Source organism: Pieris napi, chromosome 23 (genome assembly GCF_905475465.1).
Source record: "Pieris napi chromosome 23, ilPieNapi1.2, whole genome shotgun sequence".
NCBI lineage: Eukaryota > Metazoa > Arthropoda > Insecta > Lepidoptera > Pieridae > Pieris > Pieris napi.
In genome coordinates, this window is record NC_062256.1 from 846,548 (window position 1) to 863,514 (window position 16,967).

Below are 16,967 nucleotides of genomic sequence, written 5' to 3' on the forward strand. Positions count from 1 at the left end.
CACGACTTACAAATAAACACGACTATTATGTTATGTATTGAACAATTTCTCGTCTGTGTTAACAGTACATTGCTGCTTCTGTCTTAAATACAACCACAAGTACGACCTCTTATGGAATACTGCTCACATCTCCGGGCCGGTACTCCCAAATACCAGTTTCTTCCTTTTGACCAAATTCAGCGAAGGGCTTGTCGAATTGTCAATCTCCAACGTATTACTGATCGGCTTGATTCTTTCTCTCCACACAGAGACTTCTTCTTCTTATAGTGTAATCTCCTTGCGAAGGTTGGCGATCATCATTGCTATTTTAATTTTGGATGCCGCGCTTCTAAACAATGACTTGGTGCTTTGACCAAACCATTGTCTTAAGTTTTTCAACCAGGACGTGCGTCTGCGGCCAGGTCTCCTTCTACCTGCCACTTTGCCTTGCATGATTAGCTGAAGGAGCTCATATTTTTTGGAGTTGCGTAAAACGTGTCCGAAATACTCAAGTTTTCTTTTCTTAACCGTCATAAGCACTTCTTTGTTCTTCTGCATTCTGTCCAGCACGGTTGTATTTCGTACGCGGTCTGTCCAAGATATTTTAAGCATACGTCGCAGAGACTGCGTCTCTATTTCTAAGTATACTATGGAGAGTGTTCTGAAGAGTTGTTTGGGTTGATTCGTTTCAATACCGTACGAGCCATCAGCATCACCTTGATGGCTGGAAGTCTTCCACGGTCTGCTTCTCGCGAATTGTGGAATCGACTCCCGGTGGGCGTCTTCTCTGAGAGATACGACCTTCAATTGTTTAAAGTAAGAGTATACCCTCCAGCAAAGGCCGGCAAAGCACCACTAAACATTGGTGCCCATGGGCTGCGATTGCTCTTTTTAAATACATAGGCTCGTTTTCCAAATAATAAAAAAAATGTTACATAGATTCCGTAGGAATTCACGAATGTATTTCCAATGGAATGATAAAAATATATTTATAGATTATTTTTATAGATACCTAATAGATATTTTTCCAATCAATTTGCTCGATTTCTTCGCTTGATTATATGCTAAAATGCAAATACAAGTTATATTGTTAGTAAAATCTGGCGATGGAAGTGAGTTTGGCATTCTGCCTGCATTCCACATTAACGGTTAACAAACCAAGCGTTTGAATGGAATCAGTATTATCATACTTTGTAATCACAATTGTTGTAGAAACAAGCATCTTTTTGCCCAAAATAATATAAGTGAGCCAGCAATGTATATTAAACGATGAAAACATTCGAAAGATATAAAAATTGCGCGCGCATCCCTAACAGCCATTTGGGTTTAATGGAAAAGGGGCTTGGGCCATCTCATACAATGTAGATATAGTCCACGTGTCAAATGTAAGCCGAACTATATATACTTAGATTTTGGACACGCTTTCTATGACGGAATGTTGGCCCAACTTTTGGGCTACTTTTTATATATCTATATAGGCAAGTGAGATCACATTTCCTGTGCTGTGCACTTCGTTTTAGTTGGCCTCTAATCACCAATTCTATCAAAGAGAAACTGATTAAAGCGAAATTTAAAATGATGAAATGAAAAAGTAAAAATATAAATACTTTATAAATAACTAACAGAAATGAATGCAAGTAAGTTTAGAGAAAGCATTCTAAATTAACATTTACAACCAGTTCGCAAACAAGGGCGTAAAGCGGGAGAGAAGAACTGGCAAGAAACTCTCCGCCACTCTTTTTAATCGCCATTGAGTTATACAAATTGTTTGAATTGGAGCAAATCAATCCCAAGGATTAAGATCATTTAAATAATCGTCAAATTTATAAAAAGCTTTATTGACTAATTTAACGAGAACTTCAATTTATTCAGTGATAATTCTCTAATTTTGCTTGGGAGTTTGTTGGAAAAACGAATACAAGTTCCATATAAGGCGTGGTTTATCTTCTGGAGCCTGGTTGGTCGTACGCCTAAATTAGTTCTGTTTCAAGTATTATACTGGTGAAGGTAACCATTTGGTTTAAAATCCAAAAATTTACTCCAATGATATAGACAGATTAAAACATGTTTATTATCGCATCTGTGGAAAATGAAATTACTGATACCGTGAAATGAATTTTCGATTTATCAATTCGTTGAAGCTAAGACATTTGCAAAGATGTTTAAATTGTTAACCGTTTTGTGTTGTAAGTGTGTATTTATTTGTTAAAGTTCACCACATCATGCTTATATCTACAATATATATTACAAGCTATCTATACTTATTTATGTTTGAAATGAATAGGCTCCGAAACTACTGGACCGATTTCAAAAATTATTTCACCGTTGGCAAGCTACACTATTCCCGAGTGACATAGGATATGTTTCATTTACAAAAAAAAATGTGTGCGTGTACTAGGTGTACACACGTAAGAAGTGAAACTTCTTTATGACCTTATTTTTCGAAAAATGATCTACTATATGCAACTTTACAGAAATTGGTTAAATAAAGTTAAATTAGATAAAGTTTAACAAAAGGCTTTTGTGTGATTATCATAGACATGAATACAAATACAATTATTTCATTTTAACTTATTACTGTACCTACTACTATGTAGTACTAAGATTATTACAGAATTTCATTAATTGTAATAGAATTATTAGTATTACTATCATTGTTATCGTTATTATATATTTTTGTTACTAATGGCTTCGAATCTCTTCGGATCAACCGTGGTAGGGACAAGAAAAAGATGGCGCGTAACCGAAAAATGTGACAAATGTGTGTAAATTTTTTTCCATCGCCGATAAAGAAGTTTGACTTCAAAAAGCAACATGGCGCGTAACCTGCTACAAAAGTAGGGGAGAAAGTATGGGAGACCATACGTCGATAAAGAAGTTTCACTTCAAAAGATGGCGCGTAACGGAAAAATGTGACGCGTAACGAAAAAATGTTACACTAAATTTTTTTCCAACCCCGATAAAGAAGTTTCACTTCAAAAATTAGGGATGCTTACTAAAACTTGAATAATCTAACCCAAGGTGTAAAAAATAAACAAAAAACTTCCTTCAATCGTGTGCACTGCGATAGACCTAAATGATGTACCTACTACAATTTTTTAGGACACATCACTATCTATAAAAATTGTCGCGACAGCATGTCTCTATCTTTTACAGTTACGTCACAATAAGCGTCCTTTTATTAATTTTTTTTATTAAAATACCACCGCTAGAAAACATAAGTTTCACATAAGCTATAATTTAATGGCATATCCACCAAAAAAGCATGGTGGATTGATGTTCTCCGACCTTTTCTCTTGCATAGTTTACTACTATGTAATATAACAAAAATCTTAGCCACAGCAACGCTTGGCCGAGTCTACTAGTCTTATATAAAATACATGAGAATTATGATAAACATAATAAGATATTCCACTTCCAATTTTCAGCAGTTGGTCAATGTTCAAATGAAATCTAAACAAATGTTTTATTACTATTATTCTGTTTGTTAAAGTTATTGTAAGAATGTCTCCTCGTTATATATTAGTATTCAATTACTCTAATTCTTCGCCTGGTAGATAGTACGAACGAATATGTATCGTAATACAGCGAGGAAATGCCGCAGGGACCAAACTTTTTAAATTTGTTGAATTTTCTATTTATTAAATAAATAAATATAATATAAATAAAAATAACTTTATTTGACGAAAAAACAATTACATTTTGTACTTACATTCTAAAGGTTATATAAACACTATATGCAACGAATCGTTGTGTTCTCACTATTAATTTTAGTTAACCTCGTACATAAAATAACTCTATGTGCACTAGCGTTTAAACTAGGCCTACCCTGTATCTTAAACGCTAGTTCCTTCCAGTGGCCATATTGGTTAAGTTGTTTGTCATTATATGTTTATACGGGTTATATTTTTATTGTTTATTCAATTAAATGAGGGTAGAATCTAAAAAAGTTGTTGCAATTGGTTAGACCATAGTAAATGTGAACTTCGACAAAGATTTTTAAATCTTGTGGATGAGAAACTTGAACTTGAGATATGAATTTATTGTCGTTATAATTTATATAATTATGGAAACTAATATTTAGTATTAAGATTTTATATTTAAATTACATTTCTGAACACTCTTAGGACTGAAGTTAGATATTAATTTTTAATTATTATTATTAGGTGAGCAGGGTTGGCCTAGTGGCTTCAGAGTGCTACTCTCATCCCTGAGGTCGTAGATTCGATGCCCGGCTGTGCACCAATGGACTTTCTTTCTATGTGCGAATTTAACATTCGCTCGAACGGTGAAGGAAAACATCGTGAGGAAACCGACATGTCTTAGACCCAAAAAGTCGACAGCGTGTGTCAGGCACAGGAGGCTGATCACTTGTAGCGCCGTTGGTTTAATGTGGGTTAACAATATTGTCAATATTGTATTTGTGTTTTAGAAATATGTTAAATTAGTCTTAAATCGATAATTTAATATATAATCATTTATTTATTCAAACAGGCAATATCCATATGGTTATGTATTAGTTATAATATTATTCTAAATATAATCATTATTTATTTTTAGTGATACACATATCCCTGTCGATGCACGTGGAAATAGTCACCTCCAAGTATCCCACTCCAGTGTATTATCAAAACAAAACAATGAAAGTTAGAATACCTATAATAGTAGGACGAAGAATCCAACCGCAAAAAGCTGATAAATTCGTTGAAAATCATGGTTTTACCTACAAACGCAATAACGAATTAATAGAAGCAAGAAACGTGGAAAATGTTTGTAGAAGCAATGCACTTTCATCAATTAATAATGTTAATTCTGGAAGTAACCGTATTATTGACGAAAATAATGATATTCATTCAAGAAAACGTGATTTAAGTAATAAAGAATTACATTCAGTCGCTAGTAAAATGGCTGTGGATTTATTAAACACGAAACGCTGGTTAAATTTAAATCCCCGTAAAGTTAAAAAGCAAAAAGGTAAACAAACAGAAATTAAAAATAGATCAGAAAACTCTAGAAGGCAAAGCGATTACATGGACTCACGTAATGATATGGCGCTGATGAAACATTTAAAGAAACTGCGAAAGAATAAAGTAAGAAGAGACGATAGAGAAGAAGAGTTACAGTACGATTTCGATGAAGAGGAATTAAACTATGAATGAAATACATAATATACACCCAAAACATATATTTCTGTTTTATTATTAAAATAAAAGATACTCTGGTCTAGCGTTAGAACCTCGAGGTCTCGTAGGCCTTGACAAGTAAAGGATCTTTTTTTTTAAGAACAGGAGCAAACGGGCAGGAGGCTCACCTGATGTTAAGTGATACCGCCCATGGATAATCAATGCCAGAGAGCGCGCTCGCGTTGCTGGTCTTTTAAGAATTGGTTCGCTCTTTTCTTGAAGATTGCCTTCACTGTAGAAGCAAGTGCAAGAATAAGAAATTCATTCTTGCACAGCCGTGATTCGAACGAAGAGTCAGGGTTACACGCTTAAGCTACTGGTAATTCTAGTGAAAAAAGCAGGAATAAAAACAAGTCGCTTAATGCGCCAACTCAAAACTAGTTGCCGCCGACATTAGTAACGTCATTGGCAGATATTTTGTTTAGATAAACAACTATTTTAGGGAAATTTATATTCAGAGGACATAAAGGGCAACCGGGACTACAGCCCCGGCTCCAGGGCTTTCACAAAAGAGGGGCCCATAATAGACTTCGGACAAAAAATGTTTTAAATTCCTACTAGTAAACCACTTTTCATTTTTGGAAAATAATCGTGAATGTTTATTTTCTTTTAAAGCATTTGTGGTAAACAAAATCATCAAATTAAAAACAAAAAGACTATTTTTACTGATTACTTTTAAGCGGAATTTAATTATTAAGCTGTTCCATAGACAAAACTAAAATGTTGACTATAGCTAGCTTCAGGGTGTCGGTTTTTTTTGACGGTGTCCGCGCGAAAAAGTTTACTCTCATCATTTTTCCCTAATGCCCCGTATTCATGGGAAACATTTGTTGAGCAACAAAGTTGAATCAACGTGTTGCGGAGTTGCTGTCAACATGTTGCTGGCAACACTGCGTGTTGCAGAGTTGACAGCATCATGTTGACAAGCTCTCGCCCGACAAGCGTAAACATCAGTTTAGCGACAATTGTTGACGTGTGTGGACGAGTTTGCAACAGTTTATAAACATGGCAGTAGTGTGGAGCAATGATAAAATAATGCAATTAATAGAATTATTTCAATCAAAACCATTATTATGGGATTGTTCTATAAAACAATACAAAGATAGAAACAAAAAGAACGATGCATTCGAAGAAATTTCTCAAGTCCTAAATATACCCAAAAAAGACGTAGAAACTAAAATACATGTACTGCGTACTCAATTTACTAGAGAGAAAAAAAAGATGTCGGCAAAAAAAACTACAGGCAGCGGCGCAATAGAAAAATGTAAATGGATTTATTACGAGCCATTGGAATTTTTGTTATGTGGTGCAACTACTTCTGGTGAAACGGATACTATGAATAAAACAGTAAGTTGTTTTTGTATATAATTGTTTTATACTATTGTCTGTAAAATTATTACAATTACGCTACATTATTTTGCCATGGAACTCTTCCCTCTGGAGTTATAAAGTAATCGGCAAACTGTTCTCTAATACAAAGAGCTGATTGTGATGCAGGCCTGCCCCGTCTTTGCAAATCAATCATAGGAAACGAACTTAGTTCCCTTCGCCAAGAACCTTCTAATAGGTTACCTTCAGAGTCTTCAAAATCAAAAGTTTGTGGAGGTGTATATATGGATCTGGAAACTGAGTTACGTCTTAAGAAGTTATGTAAATATACACAAGCAATTACCACGAGTTCACAATTGGCTGGTTTTAACGGAATAGGTTTAGTGAATACACGGAACACCACACATAAAATGCCAAAAACATTTTCTATAATCCTCCTAGCTCTTGATAGTCTGTAATTGAATATACGCTTTTTGTTCCCACGTTCATGAATGCCAGGATATGGTTTCATGATGTTCTCCGTTAGCGCGAAAGCACTGTCACCTACAATTACATACGGCATTTCTGTTCCGCCTTGTGTTATTGGTTCAGGCCGTGGCAGTTTAAGTGAGTTTTCTAACAATGCATTATAAAACGGTGTTTCTTGAAATATTCCACTGTCGGACGACCGACCCTTAGCTCCATAATTTGCGTAAATAAAGTTGTAATTGCCATCTGCAATTGCCATAAGTACCATGCTGAACTGATTTTTATAATTGTAGTATTCACTTCCAGAATTATTTGGCGCCACAATCATAACGTGTTTCCCATCAATGGCCCCAATGCAATGTGGAAAATTCCATCGTATTTCGAATTCACGACTTATTTGTTTCCATTCTTGTTCCGAACTTGGAACCTAAAAAATAAATAAATATATAATAAGATAATAATTTACAGGTAGATGAAAACAATGCACTTGAAAGTGGTATGGAGTCAGAGCCATCTCAATCACCAAGGCCGAATGCTACAACATCTACATCTTCGAGGAAAAGAAATAAGACAGATGAATCAAATGAAATATTAGAGGTTTTGAAAAGTGCTAAAAAAAAGATGGATGAAAGGGAGAAGAAGGATCCATTTGATATATATGGTGAATATATTGCTGCTGAATTAAGAAGTGTTAAAGATGACCAAGCCGTGACACAGGCAAAGTACCATATTAATAATATACTGTATGAATTAAAAATGGGACGATATAATACATATGGATATCAAACGGCATCTTCTCATCCATCATCAACACCAAATAATGTTCAGGAAACTGAAATAAGGGAAATTGAGAGACACGAAACAAATAGACTAGATGCATTACGAGACGAAACAGAAGATTCGGCTATACTAAACTTAGTTAACTATCTCAGTGATGAATCAACGCAATAGCATACACTGTTTTTTTTTTGTGTTTTTTAATTAATAAAATACTTGATTACACAAATAGTGTTCTTGTACCTTGACATATCCTGCTAGTGAGTTAATTAGTTCTTGACATACATCTGGTATAATTTTGCTAATCAATTGTTTTGATACTCTGAATGTGTATGAAAGAGAACTGTATGAATCTCCAGTTGCAAGATACCGTAATGTAATAGCCAGCCTCGTTTGAGGTGAAACTGGCTGACGAATATTTGTTTCCCTTTTGGCTATTGATGGACCAATCATTTCTAGAAGATGTTCGAAATCACTTTTCGACATTCTCGTAAAGTTACAAAATGATCCATCTGTCATTCTGAGGTCACTCATCAAATTTTCTCTTTGCAAAAGATAATTTCGAATCCACCATCTTTTTCTCTTTTTTTTATTAGAGATTCTATACATCTGATACAGAGAACACAACAACACTACCTCCTCGGGCAACATTTTAACGCAGACTGGCGTGTGGACAACCTGTATTGATTTAAACATAGTTGCTAGCAACATTCTCGCCGCTCACCAACAATGTTTAGCAACTGTTGCTAAACAAATGTTTACCATGAATACGGGGCTTTACGCGCCAAAAGAAGTATAACTTCAAAAGTAATACTATTGATATAAATAAAAGTCCGGACGTTTAGGTAGTTTTATTCTCATTTAAGAATGGTCAAAATAAAATAAATAGATTAAACAAAACTTTTAATATATAGGAAAATTACAATCGACATTCTTCGACCACGCGTGTAAACCGCCAAATAGGTCTTTAATCTTTGAACGATGATTTTCTTCTATTTCCTCCAACACACGCTTGGCCGCTATTTGCGAGTCGTTGCCTCGGCGACAGATAAATGTCACTGAAAGAAAAAAAATATTTTTAGAATGGACGCTATAGGGACTGGACAAATTTGGATACAATTTGGCAGTGATAATTTGCAATGTTTTTAGTAGGTACATACATAATCAGTGTTTACTAATTATCAATGCGTAATTAGTATTCCTCAATTATTGTACTGGAATAGAACTCGATATCCGAAATATATTCCAGAAGCTATTGCTAAGAAACTGCCGGATTTTTTTTCCTTTAAAACTCCATATTTTTTATGATCTATGATTCTCTTGCCTGAAAGAGATCGCTTATTAGCGATAAGTTTCTTCATCATCGGACGTCGAGGCCGAATGCGAAATTCTGCCCGTATCACCTCGACGTCCGTCTTTCCAAAACCGAGCGTTTTTTAAGGCAGTTTTTACCGCCCACCATCACAATGTGGAACCACCTGCCCGCCTACTGAATTATTTAAGAATCCATTTTACTTAGAATACCAATACTTAAAAGCCCGGCAACGGACTTGCGAGCCCCTTGGCAATGTGAGTGTCCATGGGCGGCGGTATTACTTAACATCAGGTGACCCTCCCCCGTATGACTGCTACATAAAAAAAAAGTTGTGATGCTCCTGTGTACATCGATGTGTAAATAAAATGACTTCAATGAAAAAAAAATGTCTTAAATTTTTTTAAGGAGGGTAGAAACTTTTGCGTCACAAAAGGCGACGAAAAGTTACTTTAACCTCAGATTTCTGTATTGGTTCCATAATCATTTGTCGATCAAATAAGCAAGTAGGTGATAAGCCTTCTGTGCCTGACACACACCGTCGCCTTTTTCCGGTCGAAGCTGGTTTCCTCACGATGTTTTCCTTCACCGTTTGATCGAATGTTAAATGCGCACAGAAGAAAGTCCATTGATTCACAGCCGGGGATCGAACCTACGACTTCACTTTTCTAAGATTACTTATAAATAATTAATATAGAGATTTAGAGACACATATATAACTTACCATGGCTAGTACATCTCCGAATCTCCCCCAACAAATCATCAAAATTCCTATACATCTGATCTAGCGGGTAGTTGACAGCGCCATCTATGGAGCACATTTTGAACTCCGGCTCGCTTCGAACATCGACCAACAGATGGCGCTGCTCCAAATCTATTTCGCTCAGTTTGTCCGCCAATTCCGTGGCAGATATTCGGTTCTCTGGTCCTAGGATTTTTAGGTCGAGATCCTGAAAATATTGTATGATCTAGATTAATTTCATAGATTCATTTAAGGCGAATTCATGCAGCGTAATAAGTATTGCCGTTCTTCTTTGTCTAGTAAAAAGAAGTCAGCGACTTTTTCACTCGCAACTCAGAAACGAGACTTAGCAAGAATTATAACCCATACGATTTTAATAATAATTAAAATCTGATCATCATTTGTGTGTGTAATATCACTGGAATTTTATAATATTTAAATACTATGTATGTTTGTTCGTTTCTTGGCATTGATTTCGAGATGACATTGAGGTATATTCGAATTTTCTCAAAGAGTTCATAAATATTTATACCAAAAATTATCAATTTTAATATTGTTTGAGCTTCCAGGACGATTTAAAAGTATTTGTATTAATATGTTATTGTTTCAGTGTTTTCTTTTATAATATGAATATGTGTATAAGTTAATAAAAATTAACAATTAATTCAATTTTAATGATAATTATACTATTATATTAATAAAAACTAAGTAATCAATACAATTTTAATAATAACTACACTATTATGTATATAAAAGTAACAATTAATACAATTTTAATGATAATTACATTACTTTTATTTAGTGTATGTCAAAATCTAATTCGTCTTCGACGAAATGGAGTCTACCGCTAACACTCTTCTTTAAGTCTTGTCCTTCTTATACTAAAACATTGTTTCAGAAACATTAAAAAAGGAATTTAAATTTAAATAAAAAACTTAAGTAAAAATAAATAATCTACATTCATTTCCTTTAGTTAAACAGAACTATCGACATAGTTATATGTTCGCAGAGAGTTCACAGTAGGGTGTATCTTATGTATTTAATGTTATATATATTTTGGTTTAATACTGTGAGGATACTGTATGTATTTTTATAAATAAATAAATAATTTAAAAAATCAGTAATATGCAAAAAAAGTATAAATACCTTCTCTTGGGCGCGTGAGTTACAGAACATCTCATAGTCGACCAAACTAGTGATTGTGGGCTTGTCCGAACATATCGGACACTTTAAGTTGCGCCCGCGCAACTTCACTGAAACAAATGACATATTAATAAAAATACTTTTAAGTCTTGGAATAATATTAAAATTAATATTATATATTCTTTAACTGGAAATAAACAAATAATGTCTTCAAAAACGACTGAATCTATTTTGATAAATTTTCTAAATATAAATTTACTCTTCTAGAAAATTCGAATATACCTGAACGTCATCTCGACATCATTGCCAAGAAACAAACAAACATACATACTAATTAAATATTATCAAATTCCAGTGATACTTCACACATAATTGATAACATCATTTTAGAATTCCCCATTTATTACATAATTATTTGTCATAGACATTGCTACGCGTGTGTGTTGCCGACCTTTTACAATTTAAACAATATTTTAAAATATAAAACTAGTTATTTTTCACCTGTCCTAAATGTCATGTCTTCACCATCAAACAATAGTAGTCTTTCAACCAGTAGTTTATCTTTAGTTTGACCGACCAAATATTTGATCGCTTCCAACGACTGCAGGGCTCCTGAAATAATATAAATCGGGTATACAGATGAAATCACCACTTTTAATTAATTAATTTAATGTTTTAATGATTATAATTAAACAAAATCACTCATCATAGAATTGATTTGAAAAACAATTCATATGTATTGATCATACACTATAATTTCAATGGTTGACTTTAATTAAAAACACAATAGAATAAAACTCAAAATAACTTTATGAACGTCAACAGAAGAGATGTTAAATTGATTCTAAATTTACATTTACTAATTCGAAAGTCAAGGACGTAGAGCAGGCAAGAACTGGCAAGAAACTCTCCGCCACTCTTTTTAATCGCTAAGTTTTGAGTTATACAAATTGTTTGATCTGGAGCAAATCAATCCCAATGATTAGGATTTAAATATTTGTCAAATTTATAAAAAGCTATATTAATTAATTTACGTTTAACGAGAGTTTTGAATTTATTCAGTGATTGTCTAATTTCGTTTGGGAGTTTGTTGTAAAAACGAATACAATTTCCATATAAGGAGTGGTTTATCTTTTGAAGCCTGGTTGGTCGTACACTCAAATTAGTTCTATTTCGCGTATTATACTGGTGAAAGTCACCATTTGTTTTAAAATCGTTTATATTTTTAGAACATATTGACCAGATAGTGTCATAATATTTAATTCTTTAAACTTATTACGTACCGACTCCCTCGGAGAAACAACAAATACCCCGAACAACCCGCTATTATCTTTTGTCTAATTTCGGTTTTATTCAGAGAATTGCAGTAAATCTGCTCACGTAATACTTGAACGGCCGAAAAATACTTTTTATATACCTATAGCTCCAGGCACCGAACCGGCGACCCCGTTGGCTGAGCAGCTGCCCACTGATTCTGCAGGCGGTGGACTGGGAAACACACACCTATAGCATGGACCACGATATGTCGTGTCCTGGAAGGAAATAATTAATTTTTAATCATAAAAAATAGTTGTAGACTTTATGTATGAAATTTAAATAAAAATAAAGCAGTGGCGCTTTTTAGGTCTGGGCCTCAGATTTCTGTATCTATTTCAAGATTTGTCAATCTCACACACGCCGTCGACTTTTTGGGTCTAAGTCAAGCCGGTTTCCTTAAGATGTTTTCCTTCAACGTTCGAGCGAATGTTAAATGCGTATATAGAAAGCTGGTTAAGCACAGCTGGGATCGAACCTACGACCTCAGGGATGAGATCACTGCTTATACAGCTAAAGAGTTTGTCTCTCTATACCTCAGGAACAACTGGTTTAATTATTTTTTTAATGTGTTGGTCCATTTAACGAGTACGATACATTCAAATAAAGCCGGTTTACTGACGATAGTTGAACGTGACAACGTCATAAGAAAATACTGATGGAATGGTTGCATTCTTCAAAAGAAAATTTTAATTTTATTTGTTTGATAGATATTTTGTATCGATATAGAGAAGGAGGTAAATGGAAATCACAATTGAATTGAGCCGAACGCGGAGGCCGATTGTGGCTCTTTGTCGCTCGTTCCGCGTTCTCGCTTGCACTTCAAGCCTTAAATGGAACGCCTCAGAGCGAGGTAACGCCGTTTGCGTCATGTTTATTCGTGCATGCAGCCGGCTCCATCGAATTATAAGACGTTGTCACGTCTAAAAATGGTTTAAAAATCGGATCTCTGAATGGGGCCAAGTTCTTTATCTCACGAATTATATGAGATTATGATAGGGGAGCGTTCAAGTATTACGTAAGGGATTTGAGTGGATATTGTAACGATACGTTTCAGGGGCTAGACATAAAGGTTTCTAATTCAGTCATTAATACTTAAAAGACCGGAGACACACTCGCGAGCCCTCTGGCATTGAGATTGTCCATGGGCGGCGGTATCACTTAACACCAAGTAAGCCTCCTGCCCGTTTGCCCCTGTTCTATAAAAAAACCCCTATAACGCGGAGATTTCTTAAGTTATTATATATTAATGTTATTATTTATAATTAATCAAATCCATAATTAGTTTTCCGTACTTTTGCTTTTCTTTAAACTAAATAACTTTATTTCATTCGTGTTCTTATTCTTTTAATTGTTCACAAAAACGGTTACACATACCGGCAAACTTCTTGAGCATTAAACAAGGGAGTGGGGGAAAGTTTGCGCATCGTACACACAAACGTCAACTGATTTACCAATCATCGCCGCCGCGCACCACCGAAGTGATACCTAAAAGTCGCTTCTGCGCAGGCAAGGAAATTTGTTCAAGATGTTTGCTGGTATCTGTAAACGAGAACACTCCTACAACGCGATTTCTTATAATCAGGTCTATCGCGGATTACTGTACTTGAACTCCCTAATTTCCAGATAGGTTTAGAATTAAACTACCTTTTCACTCGGGTTTTTGTCTGCTCTGTATCCATAAACAGTGAGTTGGCCCTCCATTTTTAGCGCACTTCCTGATATTAAAGGAATCTGAAAAAATAATGAAATATGATTTTTAAATTTGAGTAATATTTCTTTAATTTTTGCAAACGAGTGGCGAATTTAAATAAATAAAAGCCTTATTCAAGACGGATTTTTTTTTGTCCCCATTAATCGCTGGTCCATAGGAAATAGGAAGCCCCTGTGGGTAACTAGATAACAATTACTACGTGGTACATGGTGCATGTTTAAAATACACGCTATTGGTTGATGTATTCGTTCAGTAGTTACATATTAGAACTTTAGATGGCAATTCTGACGCATAACGTCTTGTGCAGTAAACGCAGGTTTTTTTATTTATTTATATTATCATTAGCATTGACGACTCATTGGTCTAGTGGTTAGTACCCCTGACTGCGAATCCATGGGTCCCGGGTTCGATCCCCGGCTGAGACGAACATCGATGTGATGAGCATTTGGTGTTGTGCTTAGGTCTTGGGTGTTTAAATATGTATTTATATAATTTATACATCTATCTATCTATAGTATGTATGTATATCCGTTGCCAAGTACCTATAACACAAGCTTCACCAGCTTAGCAATCTACCAGGTCAATCTAAAAAAAAAAAAGAGCATGTATTCAGTGTGTAAACAGTGTGAATATAGATATACAAATACATGGAGTGATCATATACTGGTACATGATCATCTATTGGGGCTTTTACCTTAGTAATAATTAATTTACAAAGAAGTTTCATGACATGTATACTTTGCACGCAGGCACTTTTTTTATTTATTTACAGCATACAAAACAATATAACAATATATAGACTATCTTACTACTTCAAACTTATCTCCTTACCTTAGTCAAAACAGACACATCGCTAAGCAAGTATCTTGTTGGTACATTGTCCGAACAATCTAAAATAATATCATATTTTGATGCAATATCTAATGCGTTCTTTGAATCGAACTGTACATTATACGGTGTCACCTTTATGCGGGAGTTTATACTGAAACAATAATATGAGGTTCAGAACAATTAAATATAGCTTGGAACATGGAGATAAACAACAACTTTTTTTTTCTGTAACAAGAGTCAAATGGGCAGTATGCTCACTTGATGTTAAGTGATACCGCCGCTCATGGACCCTTACATTGCCGGAAAGCTCGCCAGTGCGATGCCGGCCTTTTAAGTATTGGTACTCCTTTCTTGAGGACCCTAAGTCTAATTTGTTTGGATATACTTCAGTGGGCAGCTGATTCCATATAGAGGTGGTGCGCGGCAAAAACTGCCTTAAGAAATGCTTGAATGTTGAGGTGATACTGATGGTATTTTGTATTCTGCCTTGTCCGATGATGAATCTCAGCTGCAGGTAATAATCTGAAAAACTCCAGGGCAGAGAGACCCCACATCTCTAGGCAATGCTAAGGGATCAAGCTGCTCGAAAGTAACTGGTTGTTGACAATGTTAATTGCTCTTCGTTGAATACATAAAGCAGTGGGTATATAATGTTTTTGCATATCACATTTAATAGTAGACAAGTATAACTTCAGGGTGTGAATAAATTAAATGTACCTTCTTAAACTATTAGCAGCAGACTCAGCTTTGCTTATATTTTGATCTCCTTCTGTATGCAGAAACTGTCTATGTATATTTGTTAGATCAACTGTATCATAGTCTATTATGCCAATTTCCCCTGAAAACATAATCAAATTAAGCATAATTATATATTGAACCAGAGCATGCTTACATTATACCATAACATTAAGAAATTAATTGTATTCTTGTAAATTGTTTAATGGTTATCTGTTAGTTGTAACCAAGCAGACACACACACAGTAGTATAGTAGTATCATGTTCCTAAAAAAGATAAAAAACAAGCTAGTTTATAATCTTAGTTTTAAATAATACTCTTACCAACTCCAGCACCGGCTAGATACACAGCAGCTGGACATCCCAATCCACCAGCCCCGACTATTAATACTCGGCCCTGCATTAATTTCTCTTGTCCACCAACACCTATTTCTGGCAGCAAAATTTGTCTACTGTACCTGTAAATCCAATTTAAAAAAAATTAAACTATAAAAAGAAAATACAGTCATAAGATGAATGCAAACAACGTGACTTATATCTTACATACTTTTGATTTGAAATTTGGGGTTCTATTAGTTTTCTTCCTTTACTCAATTAGCACATAAGCAAAGAGTTACTCATTACTTTACATTACTCGAGGGTAACATATAACATATATAGTAAATTTCTCATAAAAGGAGGTAGATAGTACCTTTCTATTGCCCATTTAGGTAGTGTTTCACCAAACTGGACCTTTAAAGCATTTGTTTGTTCTAGGCTAGATCCATTTTGATTATCCATATGTATTTCTGCCTGGAATAAAATATGTATTATATAAATCAATCAATTGCATAAAAATTATAATAAAACATTTAGTTGTCTCATATTGGATTCATTAACACGGTTTATAGATTAAAAGGTATTCTCCTTTCTACAGTATTTGTAATTTAAAATGACTTTCGAACTTTTAAAAATAGTTGCATATTTGACTAACAAAAATATTTTTATACACGTATATTGCAATAGCTTAAATGTGTACCACTTTTAGCATTTAGCTATATATACTTAGCCGAATACGGAATATAAAATCACAATTCAAAACGTTTCTTTGATTAGTCAAAAGTGAAAGAAATTAAATAAACATACCGTTCCCATTTCATGTTTTATAGACAGTAATTCTTGTTCCTTACTCGATAAATTCTGTCGTAATTCCTCAATTTCCTTCTCTAGTTTGCTAATAAAATCCATGTTAAAATAATATCTTGAATACTTGATGAAATATTTTAAGTCAACTCGGCGAATCTTTTACAAAACAAACAACACCATTGTTTATAAATTTTACGCGAAAATTTCTATTTTTGTAACCGCGTGGATGTTGACCAATAGTCCAATACGCACTTATCACTGTCTTTAGACGTTCACTCAACCGTCAACGCTTGCTTTCTAATGTCAATGTCAAAG

The 16,967-nt window shown here is 34.5% G+C and overlaps 3 protein-coding genes across 3 annotated transcripts; 1 reads left to right on the top strand and 2 right to left on the bottom strand.

The window, feature by feature from the left end:
* The first annotated feature begins 5,962 nt into the window (after window positions 1-5,962).
* Window positions 5,963-7,984, top strand: LOC125061154. The gene is made up of 2 exons (XM_047666379.1): window positions 5,963-6,509; window positions 7,428-7,984. The coding sequence occupies exons 1-2, from the start codon at window positions 6,168-6,170 to the stop codon at window positions 7,908-7,910; spliced, it is 825 nt and encodes a 274-aa protein (XP_047522335.1). The 5' UTR covers window positions 5,963-6,167; the 3' UTR covers window positions 7,911-7,984.
* On the bottom strand, window positions 6,515-8,447 carry LOC125061151 (protein ANTAGONIST OF LIKE HETEROCHROMATIN PROTEIN 1-like). Its single transcript, XM_047666377.1, has 2 exons — window positions 7,980-8,447; window positions 6,515-7,386 (listed from the first exon to the last, which is right to left on the bottom strand). Exons 1-2 carry the CDS (start codon window positions 8,445-8,447, stop codon window positions 6,565-6,567), a joined length of 1,290 nt encoding a protein of 429 aa, XP_047522333.1. The 3' UTR covers window positions 6,515-6,564.
* Window positions 8,448-8,626: 179 nt separating this feature from the next.
* Window positions 8,627-16,916, bottom strand: LOC125061149 (adenylyltransferase and sulfurtransferase MOCS3). Its single transcript, XM_047666374.1, has 11 exons — window positions 16,653-16,916; window positions 16,219-16,319; window positions 15,852-15,985; window positions 15,510-15,630; window positions 14,793-14,943; window positions 13,895-13,981; window positions 12,351-12,465; window positions 11,435-11,545; window positions 10,937-11,043; window positions 9,773-9,998; window positions 8,627-8,794 (listed from the first exon to the last, which is right to left on the bottom strand). Exons 1-11 carry the CDS (start codon window positions 16,752-16,754, stop codon window positions 8,640-8,642), a joined length of 1,410 nt encoding a protein of 469 aa, XP_047522330.1. The 5' UTR covers window positions 16,755-16,916; the 3' UTR covers window positions 8,627-8,639.
* Between the last annotated feature and the right edge of the window lie 51 nt (window positions 16,917-16,967).

Bases quoted from the DNA above. Each gene is read 5' to 3' on its own strand.
- LOC125061154 (XM_047666379.1), top strand. From the start codon at position 6,168: ATGGCAGTAGTGTGGAGCAATGATAAAATAATGCAATTAATAGAATTA. The intron at 6,510-7,427 runs GTAAGTTGTTTT...AATAATTTACAG, and splicing joins CGGATACTATGAATAAAACA to GTAGATGAAAACAATGCACT.
- LOC125061151 (XM_047666377.1), bottom strand. From the start codon at position 8,447: ATGTTGCTAGCAACTATGTTTAAATCAATACAGGTTGTCCACACGCCA. The intron at 7,387-7,979 runs GTACAAGAACAC...TTTATTTTTTAG, and splicing joins CACTAGCAGGATATGTCAAG to GTTCCAAGTTCGGAACAAGA.
- LOC125061149 (XM_047666374.1), bottom strand. From the start codon at position 16,754: ATGGATTTTATTAGCAAACTAGAGAAGGAAATTGAGGAATTACGACAG. The intron at 15,631-15,851 runs GTAAGAGTATTA...TTATGTTTTCAG, and splicing joins TCTAGCCGGTGCTGGAGTTG to GGGAAATTGGCATAATAGAC. The intron at 9,999-10,936 runs GTATTTATACTT...CAATATTTTCAG, and splicing joins ACTCACGCGCCCAAGAGAAG to GATCTCGACCTAAAAATCCT.